The sequence below is a fragment of the Psammomys obesus genome, unplaced genomic scaffold (genome assembly GCF_907164565.1).
Source record: "Psammomys obesus unplaced genomic scaffold, mPsaObe1.curated_primary_1811, whole genome shotgun sequence".
Taxonomy (NCBI): Eukaryota; Metazoa; Chordata; class Mammalia; order Rodentia; family Muridae; genus Psammomys; species Psammomys obesus.
This window is the reverse complement of record NW_026596100.1, coordinates 591,956-606,240: the sequence shown is the minus strand read 5'-3', so window position 1 is coordinate 606,240 and position 14,285 is coordinate 591,956. Positions and strand designations below refer to the sequence as shown.

The 14,285-nt window shown below is 43.6% G+C and overlaps 2 protein-coding genes across 2 annotated transcripts in view; one reads left to right on the top strand and one right to left on the bottom strand.

Annotated features, from left to right (window-relative positions):
• The window catches only part of Tmem232 (transmembrane protein 232), a 208,078-nt gene that overhangs the window by 94,407 nt on the left and 99,386 nt on the right, over positions 1-14,285 (bottom strand). The window lies entirely within an intron of this gene.
• Positions 12,525-13,925, top strand: LOC129692122 (citrate synthase, mitochondrial-like). Its single transcript, XM_055628365.1, has one exon. The coding sequence runs from the start codon at positions 12,525-12,527 to the stop codon at positions 13,923-13,925; it is 1,401 nt and encodes a 466-aa protein (XP_055484340.1).

Below are 14,285 nucleotides of genomic sequence, written 5' to 3'. Positions count from 1 at the left end.
TGCCTAAATGCTCTGGCTAGGACTCTAGTTCTATATTGAACGGAAATAGAAATAGTGATTGGCTCAACCTCAAAGGAAAAGCATTCAAATGTTTCCCACTCCATGTGACCTTAGCTGTGCTTTTACCATAAATGTCTCTGCCTGTGTTCATACATCCCCACCAAATCCTAATGATTTAATCACGAAGGGATATTGAATGTTGTCAGATATCTTTTGTTCATCTATTGAAATGAGCATGTTGTCGTGCCTTTATTCTGCTAATGCAATGCATCACATATATTGACTTGTATATACTGAACAATCCTTTGATCACTGGGATACTGTCCACTTGACCATTGTGAATGAGTTTTTAATATGCTGTATAGGAATGGAGATACAGCTCAATGGTATAACATTGGCCTAGCATGTACAAGGCAAGGGGTTTGATCAACAGCAGCAGCACCACCAACACACACACACACACACACAATGCTCTTTGGTTGTGTGATAGTATTACACATGGGTGCTCAGGACCTGGATTCAGTCCATATAATTCTGAGTTAATTACCTTACCCACAGAGCCATCTCCCCACACCCGTCTTTACTTGTTAATGCTCTGTTCAGTTCTTCACTCACAAAGTAAGTCTTGTATATTGAATACCATCCAGGTTTTTCTAGTTTAACACATAACTGTTGATAATAACATCTTATGGCGCTCTGCATGTCTGTTGCATCATTTGTAATATCTCTACTTTGCATTTCTAAAGTCACCCAAATTTTTTTGCTCAGTCTATTTGATGCTTTTTGTTTCATTTTCATTCCAAAAGCACAATTCATTTTCTCTGCAATCTTTTATACAGTTTTTCCATATTTTATACATTGACACTTATTTTTATTATTTCTCTTTTTTTTTCTTCCATGTTGTAAAATTAGGGGGAGGGATTGGGACATGAATCCCTTGCTGCTTGTCATAGGTTTTAAGGCAAAAGAGGAAAGGAGGGTCCTCACAGAAGAAGCCAAGTTAGAGAAGAACAATGAAACTCCTGCAGGGCCCACGAGACCCACCACAGAACCACTGGCTGCCAAGTATGAGCTTCTTTTCTTCCAGCATTTTTTATTACAATCTGTTCACTTTGTACCCCAGCTGTAGCCTGCTGCCCTTCATCCCCTCCCAACTCTGTCTTCCCTCCTTCTTCTTCTTCCCTGCCCCTGCCCAAGTCCACTGATAGGGGAGGTCCTCCTCCCCTCCCCTCTGACCCTAGACTATCAGGTCTCATCAGGAGTGGCTGCACTGTCTTCCTCTGTGGCCTGGTAAGGCTGCTCCCCCCCCCCTCAGGGGGAGGTGAACAAAGAGCCAGCCACTGAGTTCCTGTCAGAGACAGTCCCTGTTCCCATTTCTAGGGAACCCTCTTGGACACAGAACTGCCATGGGTTACATCTGTGTAGGGGTTCCAGGTTATCTCCATGTGTGGTCCTTGGTTGGAGTATCAGTCTCAGAAAAGACCCCTGTGCCCTGGTTCTGTTGCTCTCCTTCTGGAGCTCCTGTCCCCTTCAGGTCTTTCTATCTCTCCCTTCTTTCATAAGATTCCCTGCACTCTGCCCAAAGTCTGGCTATGAGTCTCAGCATCTGCTTTGATATCCTGCTGGATAGAATCTTTCAGAGGCCCTCTGTAGTAAGCTCCTGTCCTATTCCCTGTTTTCTCCCTCTTCCAGTATCTATCCCATTTGCCTTTCTGAATGAGGATTGAGCATCTTACCCAGGGTCCTCCTTCTTGCTTAGTTTCTTTAGGTATACAGATTTTAGTATGTTTATCTGTATTATATGTCTAATATCCACTTAAAAGTGAGTATATATCATGTGTGTCTTTGTGCTCCTGGGATACCTCACTCAGGATGATCTTTTCCATTTCCCACCATTTGCCTGCAAATTTCATGATTTCCTTGTTTTTAATTGTTGACTAGTATGCCATTGTGTAAATATACCACAATTTCCGTATCCATTCTTCAATTGAGGGACATCTGGGTTGTTTCCAGATTGTGGCTATTATGAATAAAGCTGCTACAAACATGGTTGAGCAAATGTCCTTGTTGTATACTTGAGCATATTTTGGATATATGCCTAGGAGTAGCATAGCTGGATCTTGAGGTAGCACTATTCCTAATTTTCTGAGAAAGTGTCAGATTGATTTCCAAAGTGGTTGTACAAGTTTACATTCCCAACAGCAATGGAGGAGGGTTCCCCTTTCTCCACATCCTCTCCAGCATGTGTTGTCACTTGAGTTTTTGATCTTAGCCATTCTGATGGGTGTAAGGTGAAATCTCAGGGTCATTTTGATTTGCATTTCCCTGATGACTAAGGACCTTGTTTGAAAAAAAAAAAAACTTCACATCTCTGAAGAAAGAAATAGAAGAAGATATCACAAGTATGAGTTTCTAATATGTTTCTTATGTCAGGGAACTAGCATCCTCCTCCTCTGGGCCTCTCTCTCACTCACGTGACCCTCCAGGGTTCACCATGAGGAGAACATCAGCACTACTCTATGTTTCCACTCTTCATTTTCTTAGCTCCTCAAGCTGCAGTGCTAGGTCCTTTGTTGGGGTCTTTTTTCTCTCTTCTTCGATGTGGAACTCAGTGCTGTAAACTGTCTTCCTGCAGCTGTCCTGGCTGTGTCCCACTAGCTCTGGCATGCTGCATTTCCATTGTCTTTTATCTCAAGAAAAGTTTTAATTTCCTTTTCTCTCTTGACATAATAAATTAAAATAAAACACTGAATTTTGTCATTTTACAATGACTAATGACCAGTGAAATGATTCAGCTGGCAAAAGTCCTTGCTGTGCATGCCTGGTGAGATGAGACCAAATAGTTGTTCACAACAGATATATCTGAGGTCCAAGGGTTAGGCTAGTGTATGCTCTCCCTAAAGTTGAGGACACCAAACTCATTAAAGCATCGTGGAGCTCTAATGACCAATAGAAAGAAGAAATAGCCAGATGATCTGAACTCTGAAATTGCAAGGTTTTGAATTTCCAACTGGCCTAGAAATAGTTCTTTCATTATGAAAAGAACTTCCCACCACTTTCCTAAAATCCTCATGAACCGGTAAAAAACGCAAGACAGAAAGCAGCGGACCTGTTGTTGCAAAGCATTCTGCACTTTCCAGGGGTGTTTATTTTACTTATACAAGGCATTTATTCATGGTAGCTTGCCAAAATTGTTTCCACTGAAGAAAGTGACATTCTTTCTATTCCTTTCAGGCTCTAGCAAAAACTAATGGTGTGAAAACACCTTTTCCATGCTCACACTGAAACAGAAAGGGGAAACGCATGCCCGTCGTTGCCCTAATGGAAGCGCCGCAGAAGCACTTGCTGTAAAATGAAGCGTAACCCAATGAGCTGAATTCTTTAAATACAAAGTATCTGTCTCATCTATCAATTATCTTATCTTTACAAAGGAACTGCAAGAGGAAAGCAACACGGAAATAGTAATTAGTCTGATCATGATTAATCATGATCCTTCATCCTCAGCATCATGCCTTGTAACTCTTAAGAGGGAGTTAAAATGGCATTTTAACTATAATCAGGGATTAACACTTTTGAGTGTCCACATTTAAAAGTGGCCGCATAAGTTTTCATGAGACAAATTTATTTCAGAAAGGTATAGCTTAAGATGGAAGCAGTGTAGATTATCTTTTTAAAGGTGTTGTGTGTTACGATTTAGGGAAAAGAGAAATGACTTAATTACAAATAGCCCTAAATGGAGAATTTTTCCCATTAAAAACCCATTTTATAAGGCCAGTAGATAATGGACCTTCAAGATGCTCCTTAAAAATTTAAGTAACTGCAAAGAAAAATCTTATGAAGATGTTGTAAATGAATGCTTCCGAAACTATCAGTTGAATACTGCAAAGTAAAGAGAGAGAGAGAGAGAGAGAGAGAGAGAGAGAGAGTTGACCTATAGAATCTATCACCATTAGAGGAGAACTAGAAGGCACATATCATGACTTTCCTTCAGTGGAGTGGAGTCTGACAATCATATAGGGAAGAAAGCTCTATTTCATTTCTCTTGAGTTTTGATACAGTTCTATTCAATTAGTCTGGGAGTAGTACAGCAGCCTGAGATACTCAAGTATACAAACTGTATGCAAATTAAAATAGATTTGAGAGCAAAATCATTGTCAAAATAAAAATTCTCCTATTTCACCATCACAAATTTGTGATAAAAATACATGGGGAAAAAACATAGAAATAGATGAACTAATTACTGTCATTAAGATGTTAAATATCATAAGTACACAGACATGAAAAATTATTATGATGTAAAATATTTTTAGATTGATGGCTTTGTGGGTCTTGTGTTCACCACAAACTCCACTAAAGTGTGTAGTTTAAACAAAAGTCTGCAATTTGAACTCCATTAAAGTGTAGTTTTAAACAAAACAAATTCAATAATACACATACCTTTAGTAAATAAATTACTCAAAATTAAAGGCCAACTTCAACAGTCTGACCTTCTAGGACCATTAGAAACTAAGAAGAGCAGTACTTTTTAAGTATTCTTTTATATTTCCTATTATTCCAATGACTTGGTCAAATGTTGCCCTCATCAGGCCAGAAGTGGTTTATCAGTGAATTTCAGCTGGCGTGGGCTGAACTCACTCACTGAAAGGCAGAGCTCTGGCAGAGAAAGTGCTGTAGGTAATTAGCATCAACTCGGGTCAACTTGAAGAGTGGTTTTAATTCTGAAAGGGCAGTGGAGTAACAGAAACGTCAGTTCAGCTCAGCTATCACCTTCAGGCTATATGGTCCTTGCTCTTGCTGGGAAATTAGCTATCGCTCCCCTGGGTGAGAAGCAGGGGTACTTGGGATACAGTAGGTGAAGTTCCCAAATAACCAATCTAAAAAAAAAAAAAAAAAAATCTTCTGCTCACTTCCTTCTGCCCTTTGAGCCAAACTGGAAGTGTTAGTTCAGATAGATGAACGCTGTCTGGCGTGGGTCACTGGCAACCCCCCCCCCATGCCTTGCTTCCCTCTCCTCTCATTGCTGGACAGTCATGCCAACCTCCTTGCTTATGATCACCCGTGGTGATCTCTCCCTCTGGGCCTCCGATGGGCCCTGTACTCAGTCAACAGTCTCGGCCCACACTCTGCGAGGCGGGAGTTCTTCGGCAGGTCCCCAACGAACTGTTACCACCTCGAAGAGATCTTTCCTGGCTGTGTAAAGGAGAATTTTGATTTTCAGTTTTAATCTATAGCTCAGTAGTTCTCAACCTGCAGACCATCAATGCAGACGCTGAGACTGATGGGCAGCCTCTGGGCAGAGTGCAGGGAATCTTAGGAAAGAAGCGGGAAACAGCGAGATCTGGAGAGGACAGGAGCTCCACAAGGAGAGCAACAGAACCAAAAAATCTGAGCACAGGGGTCTTTCCTGAGACTGATACTCCAACCAAGAACCATGCATGGAGATAACCTAAGACCCCTGCACAGATGTAGCCCATGGCAGTTTAGTGTCCAAGTGGGTTCCATAGTAATAGGAACAGGGACTGTCTCTGACATGGACTGATTGGCCTGCTCTTTAATTACCTCCCCCTGAGGGGGAAGCAGCATTACCAGGCCACAGAAGAAGACAATGTAGCCATTCCTGATGAGATCTAATTGACTAGGATCAGAAGGAAGGAAAAGAAGTCCTCCCCTATCAGTGGACTTGGGGAGGGGCATGCATGCAGAGGGTGGAAGAAGGGAGGGGTTGGGACGGGAGGAGGGAGGGAACCACAGGGAGGATACAAAGTGAATAAAGTGTAATTAATAAAGAATAAAAAAAAATTTGACCACCTCAAAAAAAAAAAATTCAATGCTTAACTCACAGCAACTATTTCTCCTTCACCTTATTTTTTAACTTTAAAGACACTAACCTATGTGTTTGCCAAATGACTGAGTGTTAAATGGAGCTGTATGACTTCCTCAGAGAAAAATAATGCCTTTGGCTTTTCTGTATCTAAGGAGGTGACCCTTAAGATTGTATTATATCAGGGGATAATTGATGCTCTGCACGTTTCCATTCTTGTTATCTTCCTCCTACTTGATGTTTGCAAGCTACAGAACATGCTCTTTCGAATATCTTAGCAATTTATTATCCTGAACCAATCAGGTCATTTGCAAACACAGCACAGCATGTCTGTGTTCAGCTATAAATGAAAATAGTTGTCTATTTATAGATATAGCAGTCGTATTCAGACAACTTTAATTCATTACTGTGGGTTTCTGCACAATTTTCATCTCACATGTGGTAGGAATTATGCAATCCTATATTAAAACCGTCTTTTAACAGGCTGAGTTACGAAATACCAATTATAAAAAAATAAAGATGAGGAAAACATCTTAACATCGTTGCCTGAGCAGAGCAGAATGGGTTGCTTGTCTCTATTGTTGAACTTTCAAAGGGATGAAAATGCTGGGGCAGAAAAGTGTAAAACTTAAGCAGTTACAATATTAACAAATGTAATTGTATCAGTCTGAGCCCTGCCTGGAGAGAGAAGTGGGGTGGGGGTTCCTTCAGGCGGTTCTGGGGGCTCATAAGACATGCAGTAAGCAAGATGGAAATACAGGTGACACCCTGAATCTCTTATTCTAATCTGAAGGACAAAGACCCAGGGGCTCCTACCATGTGAATTCCAGTCTATGAACGTGGGGGCGGGGGTTAAACTTCAAGATGGGTGACTAACTCACTTTCAGTTTGAATCAAGAAGCTGAAGGAACTGCAGTCCAGGTGCACCCAGACGGGAAACAGGATGGTCCTACTACACAAAGGCCAGGCTTTCGGTTCTAGTCAAGCGTGGAATTCACTGGATCTGAGCCTCTAAGCACGGAAGGCAATCCCCTTACCTCAGTCTACCCATTCAGACCTTCCTGTCTCCCAACAGCACTGTCACAGACACTTGCATAACGAGTGTTTGGCGAAATAGGCAAACATTGATGACTCCAACAAGATGATACATAAAACCATGTCATTACGTATCTACTTTTACTCAGGTACCCAAAGACTTCACTCAAGAGATTAACAAAATTCATGTCAGTTCTTTCTTCATGTATACCATCTCTGTCCCTACATACTAATTTAAAATCTCAGAATACTACTATCATTCCATAAAATTAGGAGAACTTTTCCCCAAATGGGACTGAGAAAATCTTAGGTTCTGAGTCCGCATCTACCATCCTGCTTCTTATCTTGAGCCTGGTCTTGGTAAAGTCAGCTAGAGCTATAAAATTCTACTCTACCTGAATACGAGAAGAGGGCTGGACCTCGAGACTCCTGTGGACCTCTCCTGGGAACGGCAGGAGGGTTCTTGACCGTCTTTGGCTGTTTGGATTCCTTGTGGGTGGAGATGAACTCCCAGCTCTCAGTACAAGAGTTACAGTAACCATGGTGGTTAGCGTGGCCGAGAAGGCAGACAGCATGGCTAACTTAAACTGCTTATTGACCCAGTGGAAAAGAACAATAGGTTTGTATTATCCGTGATGCCCTCCAATAGGCACAGCCACATTCACATTTATGCAAAACTCTACCCATTTTTTTTTTTTAAATCTAGTTTGGGCTTAGGGAAGGAAATATAAGAGGTTGAAGGGAACTGAATAATTTAACAGTTCTTCCTGCCAGGATGTCTAAACCAGATATAAACATCTACCTCCTTCCATTTCTTTATGATTAATACATAGAAGATTTATTGCTTTGAGCTAGTTTTGCCATCGGCGAATCTTTAATACTTCCTTGCTTTCTCTCAAGGCCATGGTAGTTGCAGCACCCCTCTGTGCTCCCCATCACACAAGGCCACTTTCTACCACACACTACAGGTAAAAGCAAATACTAAATTGTGTAAGTTTCCTTCCTACCTTGTATTATAGTTAACTTTTAATACGTGTGTGTGCGTGTGCATTTGTGTGTATTTTGTAATAAGTTACCCCTAGGCTATTCTTGGGGGAGAGGGGTTGTGTGTGGTGTATTTCGTATATGTATTTTGATGAAGATATTGCATGCTCATAAAGATGCATGCCTATAAAAATCTGAGGCTGTCAACCGAGACTCTTCCTCAATGACTCTCTTCCATACAGCTGAGGCAGGCTCTCTCAATCAAACCCAGAGCTCCTGGATGTGGCTAGTAACAGGAGCCCGCTTGTTCTGGGGATTACATCTTTCTGTCTTCCAAGGCTGGACTTACAGATGGCCACCAACGCCCACCCACCATTTAACATCTACATTTAATGGCTAAGTCAACTTCTCAGCCATGTTATTGTTAAGGGTGGATACTTTTAAATAAAATCGTATTCAGGGTTGGGGAGATAGGTCATAGTAGAAAGCACACTAATACATTTAAAGTTAATTTTATCCCTTGTCAGTTAATTCCCTAATAAAATCTAAATGTGTATCCTAGTGGTATAGACAGTTGTCATACATTGCTTTGAAAATATGACAAGTTTTCCACTGTGGTTACTGATGAAGATAGATAAAAATCACTCAAGTCAGGGGTCTGAATCTACATCAATTAAGTTAGCTGCTTCCTTTTTTCCAAATGTCATTCATCCACTAACATGCAGCTACAATTAAAGGGGTGGTAGTGAGGGTTCACAGGCAGTGAGGCTTGCTCAGCCAGTGATCACATGGACACTGAGATATTTCCATTGCTGATGACTGGAAACCCCGCTAGTCAGATGAATTACAAGAATCTTTGACTATGGGGAGGAAAAGAGAAAAATGCCTTGAGCACTCTATGTGCTTCCATTTATATAACTATATTCCTTCCTAAAATATAATGTTCTGTCTTTACTTTCTTTTCAAAAAGCCATTGTATTTTTCCTATCACATCTTCGAGCAAAATGACCAATGTCCTGGGCTTATTAATTTATCACCTTCTGAACATATCAAACCAAGTAGTAATAAAAAACGCCGAACTTCAGCACCATCCTTTCTGATTTCTGGAAGAGCATTGGACAAATTTATAGTAAAACTATTCACCGAGCCCATCGCGGCTTAGGTGCAATGGTAACAGGTTCCTAGTAACCAGAACTTAAGAGATTTTCACTGTTTGTACTTTGGGCTGATCAATAGAAAGTACATAAGACTGAACGAGAGAAGTAAAGGGAGGCTGGGAGTTCTTTTATGTGGCTAGTTCTTCTAATGCGCATGCTTGTCACAGCCTCCCTGACTTCCGGTTCTGCGTTAACTTGTGTTGAGTGTTTGCCCAGCTGTGTTTAGAGTTCCGCATGACATGGAGTGCTGTACGGTGACTGGAGATAGCGACGGTGGAGATTTTGGAAGTACTTCTAAAAGCAAGTGTACGAGTTTGCTAATAGATTTTGGAAACCCAAATTATTCAGCTGTTCCTGCTGCCTCTGCCTTTTCCAAGCTAAAACAAGGGTGGTCTTGAGCCTGTGCAAATTCAACTCATAGTCAACTCGAGGATCTCAGTGGAGAACTTCCAGTAGAGAGGCAGGAGAGGCAGGCTTGGCAGCCTGTTTCTCTCAGCCAAATAAAATTCTGTGGCGAAGTTGGGAACAACATGGACCCCTTCATTTATGTTCCTGCTCGCCTGTATTTTCTACATTGGTATGAGGTGAACGTTCATAGGACGAGACCAGCAGGCATTTGAGAACTGTGAGGGGTGTCAGGTATACTTTGTAAATGCATGGCCTTTCGAAAGCGGTTCTTAACAGGTCCCTCTGGCTGCAGCCCAACTACTTCTAGCCCAGAAAGAAAAGAAGCATAATTACCATGTTCCCTTGTGGTTTACTTAAGCTATCCCTCCATCTTAATGACAGTGAGGTAATAGGTGGTTGGTTTCTCAGCCACTCATGCTTAGAATGCTTGGGATTGTGTCTGACAATACTGGTTTGCTTACATAAATGGTTTAGCAAAATTTCAATGCCTAAGGTCGGCTTTTTCTTATAAATTCTTTTACATTAAGAGGGGAAAAAAAAAACAAAACAAAAAGAAAACCAGTTGACATTAATTCTGACTCAACAAGGCTCAGGTTAGTGAACTATTGTGGACTGCCAAGAACTTAGTGACATATCACTTTAGAAATGATGGGTGCTTATATTGCACTGACGGTCTTGGCATTGAGAGAGGAAGCTGTTCAGAATGACAAATGGATATGACAATTTATTAAAGATCAAAGGCGCAATGAGCAGTGGGCACAGATGCATCCATTTAGAAAGGGCATAGGAGAAAGAAAACAAAAGATAAAAACAATTCAGAGTGTAGAAATTTAAACTTTGAGATGAAAGGCACATCTGTAGTACATATTAAATTTATTTTTTAGATGCATAAATTCTAGAAATTTAGCAGCTGTGTGCCTTGAAGTTAAAGGAAGACATGCATGAAACACAATTCTAGGGCCTTCATGACATCATCTCCCCTTTGTTCTCTTCTGGTCTTTGACAAGCTACCACAGATTAAGGCTTCTGGTTTGGCCACAGTCCTTCCCACGGTCTGGTTCCCTCCCTCAAATGAAAATGGAAGACATAAAGTGCTAGGACTGAAAAAGATTCCAGACAACTGCATGACTCTGTGGCATTTTGCTAAACCAAGTAAGAGAAGAGACACAGTGCTATTCTTAACAGCACATGTGATTCACAAATCCTGTACATATACACCATGGAATACTAGTCAACTAAAAGAAAAATAAACTCATGCCGGGGTGGCGGTGCATGCTTTTAATCCCAGCACTCAGGAAGTGGAGGCAGGTGGATCTTTATGAGGTCACGAACAGCCTGGTCTACACAGTGAGTTCAAAGGATAGCCAGGACTACACAGTGAGACCCAGTGTGGGGGAAAAAAATGGGAAAGAAAGAAAAGGAAGAAGAAAAAAAAAACTGTGAACTTTGCACTTTGCTAGTAAATGGAGGGAACTAGAAAAGATCATATTGAGTGAGGTAACCCAGAGCCGGAAAGACAAATGTCACATGTTCTCTCTCCTCTGAGTTCCTAGCTCTAAAGCTTCAGATGTGACTGCTGTAGTAACTGCAGAACCAGCAAAGGAAAAGGAAGCATTGCAGCAATGGGTGAACAGCAGTGATCTGAAGGGAAAACAGGGGACTCTGATTAGGAAGGGGGAGGATGATAAATACAGAATAACAAGGGAAGAGAGTAGAGTTAACAGTAAGGATATCTGAAAAAAAATCATGAAAAATCTTACTATTACATACCAAAAAATGCCAAAAAAAAAAAAGCCACAGAAGTCTGAATATAAACATACCTATATACTGTAAATGAAATTTTTACATCTGAGCTGACAGTGCTCTCCCCAAGACCCATAGACAATCTAACAAAAGTTCCAGCACTAGGTATGAAAGCCCTCTCTTGAGCTGCCAGTCAGGTTTGTACAAGAGACTCCCAATATTTTATTGGATTCTACTGTTGCCCTTGACTGCCCCCCACCCCCCAAGCTCAAAGTCCCTTTTGCTGGAGACCATCCACTTCAGACACGGAGCCCAGATGCCCTCTGGTGGTTCGAACAGGAATGTCCCCATAGGCTCATCTATGCGAATACTTAGTCATTAGGGAGTGGCACTACTTGAAATGGATTAGGAGGTGTGGCCTTGTTGGAGTAGGTATGGCCTTGCGGAAGGAAGTGAGTGTGTCATTGCGGGTGGACTTTGGGGTTTCAAAAGCTCAAGCCAGTCCCAGCGTCTCTCTCTTCCTGCTGCCTGCTGATCCGGATGGAGAACTGTCAGCTCCTTCTCCAGCACTACGTCTGCCTGCGTGCCGCCATGCTTCCCACCAGGATGATAATGGACTAAACCTCTGAAATTGTAAGCCAGCCACAATGAAATGTTTTCCTTTAGAAGAGTTGCCGTGGTTGTGATGTCTCTTCACAGCAACAGAACATTGACCAGGACATCCACGCAGCGAAATATGGCCTGAAAATCTCCTCTCTGACACTGACTTTCATAGCACTAGACGGCAACAGAAAAGCTTCCAAAGAGGGAAGCAACAGATATCTCTACCCATCTACGACACCTATGAAGCACAGCAAGGACGAACATGCCCTGTAACCCTAAGGGAGCAGGAGAGGCGTGATCCTGTAGTAACCAAATCGCTCTAACCGAATGGAAGACCCACTCAGTGGGAGGAAACTCGTTTCTGGTGGAGGAAGCGCAATCAACTGTCCGCAGCTGGTGAGGAGAAGGACCTACCGCCCCCACTTTACACAGAACCCCCAGCCACGTTCTAAACATGTGTCCTCCTAATCACAGATGAGTGTAGCGTTCACCCCTTAGACTGAGCCCATTGCAGGCCCAGCCTTGGATGTTAGGAACTGCAGTGGCGAGGGGGCGGGGCCTCGCTGAGCACCCTCCTCCCAGCACCCACCCTGGGCTGGGCACCTCAGCGGGCTCGGCCACCCTCCCCTCCACTGCCTCCTTTCAGCCTTGTCGGGGGTCTGCGGTCTCCGTCACAGCGGAGGCCGCACGTCACAGAGGCGGCCCCTCCGTCGCAGCCGTCGCAGCCCTCACCCTCCGCTCCCTGCCCGCGGGGTCCCAGAGTGCGGCCCACCATGGCTCTGCTCAGTGCGGCAGCCCGGCTCTGGAGAGCCAAGAATTCATCCTGTCTCGTCCTTGCCGCCCGGCAAGCCAGTGCTTCTTCCACGAATTTGAAAGAGGTGCTGGCCCATCTGATACCTAAGGAGCAGGCCAGAATTAAGGCCTTCAGACAGCAACATGGGAAGACAGTGGTGGGCCAGGTCACTGTGGACATGATGTACGGCGGCATGAGAGGCATGAAAGGAATGGTATATGAAACTTCCGTGCTTGATCCTGATGAGGGCATCCGCTTTCGAGGCTACAGTATCCCTGAATGTCAGAAAATGCTCCCTAAGGCTAGGGGTGGGGAAGAGCCCCTGCCGGAGGGCTTATTTTGGCTGCTGGTAACTGGACAGATACCAACAGAGGAACAGGTATCGTGGCTCTCACAAGAATGGGCGAAAAGGGCAGCTCTGCCTTCTCATGTGGTCACCATGCTGGACAACTTTCCTACCAATCTGCACCCCATGTCTCAGTTCAGCGCGGCCATCACAGCCCTCAACAGCGAAAGTAAGTTTGCCCGAGCCTATGCAGAGGGAGTCCATCGCACTAAATACTGGGAGTTGGTCTATGAAGACTGTATGGACCTGATTGCGAAGCTAACCTGTGTGGCTGCAAAGATCTACCGGAATCTTTACCGGGAGGGCAGCAGTATTGGGGACACTGACTCTAATCTGGACTGGTCCCACAATTTTACCAACATGTTAGGCTACACTGATGCTCAGTTCACCGAGCTCATGCGTTTGTACCTCACCATCCACAGCGACCATGAGGGTGGTAATGTCAGTGCCCACACCAGCCACTTGGTGGGCAGCGCCCTTTCAGACCCTTACCTGTCCTTTTCAGCAGCCATGAACGGGCTAGCGGGGCCTCTCCACGGACTAGCAAATCAGGAGGTGCTTGTCTGGCTAACACAGCTACAGAAGGAAGTTGGCAAAGATGTGTCCGATGAGAAATTACGAGACTACATCTGGAACACCCTCAACTCAGGACGGGTTGTCCCGGGATACGGTCACGCAGTTCTAAGGAAGACTGACCCACGGTATTCCTGTCAGCGAGAGTTTGCTCTGAAACATCTACCGAACGACCCCATGTTTAAGCTGGTTGCTCAGCTGTACAAGATTGTGCCCAATGTCCTCTTAGAGCAAGGGAAGGCCAAGAACCCTTGGCCCAATGTCGATGCTCACAGCGGGGTGCTGCTCCAGTACTACGGCATGACGGAGATGAACTACTACACGGTGCTGTTCGGAGTGTCGAGGGCGCTGGGGGTGCTGGCGCAGCTCATCTGGAGCAGAGCCCTAGGCTTCCCTCTGGAAAGGCCCAAGTCCCTGAGCACCAATGCTCTGATGAAGTTTGTGGACTCTAAGTCAGGGTAAACTGGGAAACTGGGGAAACTGACTATGAGAGGACCAGGAAGCTTAAAAATAAAAGTAAAATTTTGTTTCAAGGGCCTTTGAAATTTAAGATTAAACTGGATCTGAGGCACTGAAAATATATTTGAAGTTAAAATATAAATTAAGACTTAAAAGACGGCAGTGACCCCATCTTCCCTCTCCAGCTCACTTCTACCTGGAATGAGTTTCCCACCAACTATAGGACAACGAGAACTAATGCATGCGGTCAGGGTTAGATCTGCTTCCCACCAGCTCTAGGGTGAGACTTCGGCTCCTCTTTGGTTAGGTTGAAGCAGGTTACAGAAAAGTTGCAGTCACCCTGTGAAGCTATTGCTTCCACTC

Coding starts and splice junctions, on each gene's coding strand:
- LOC129692122 (XM_055628365.1), top strand. CDS start 12,525: ATGGCTCTGCTCAGTGCGGCAGCCCGGCTCTGGAGAGCCAAGAATTCA.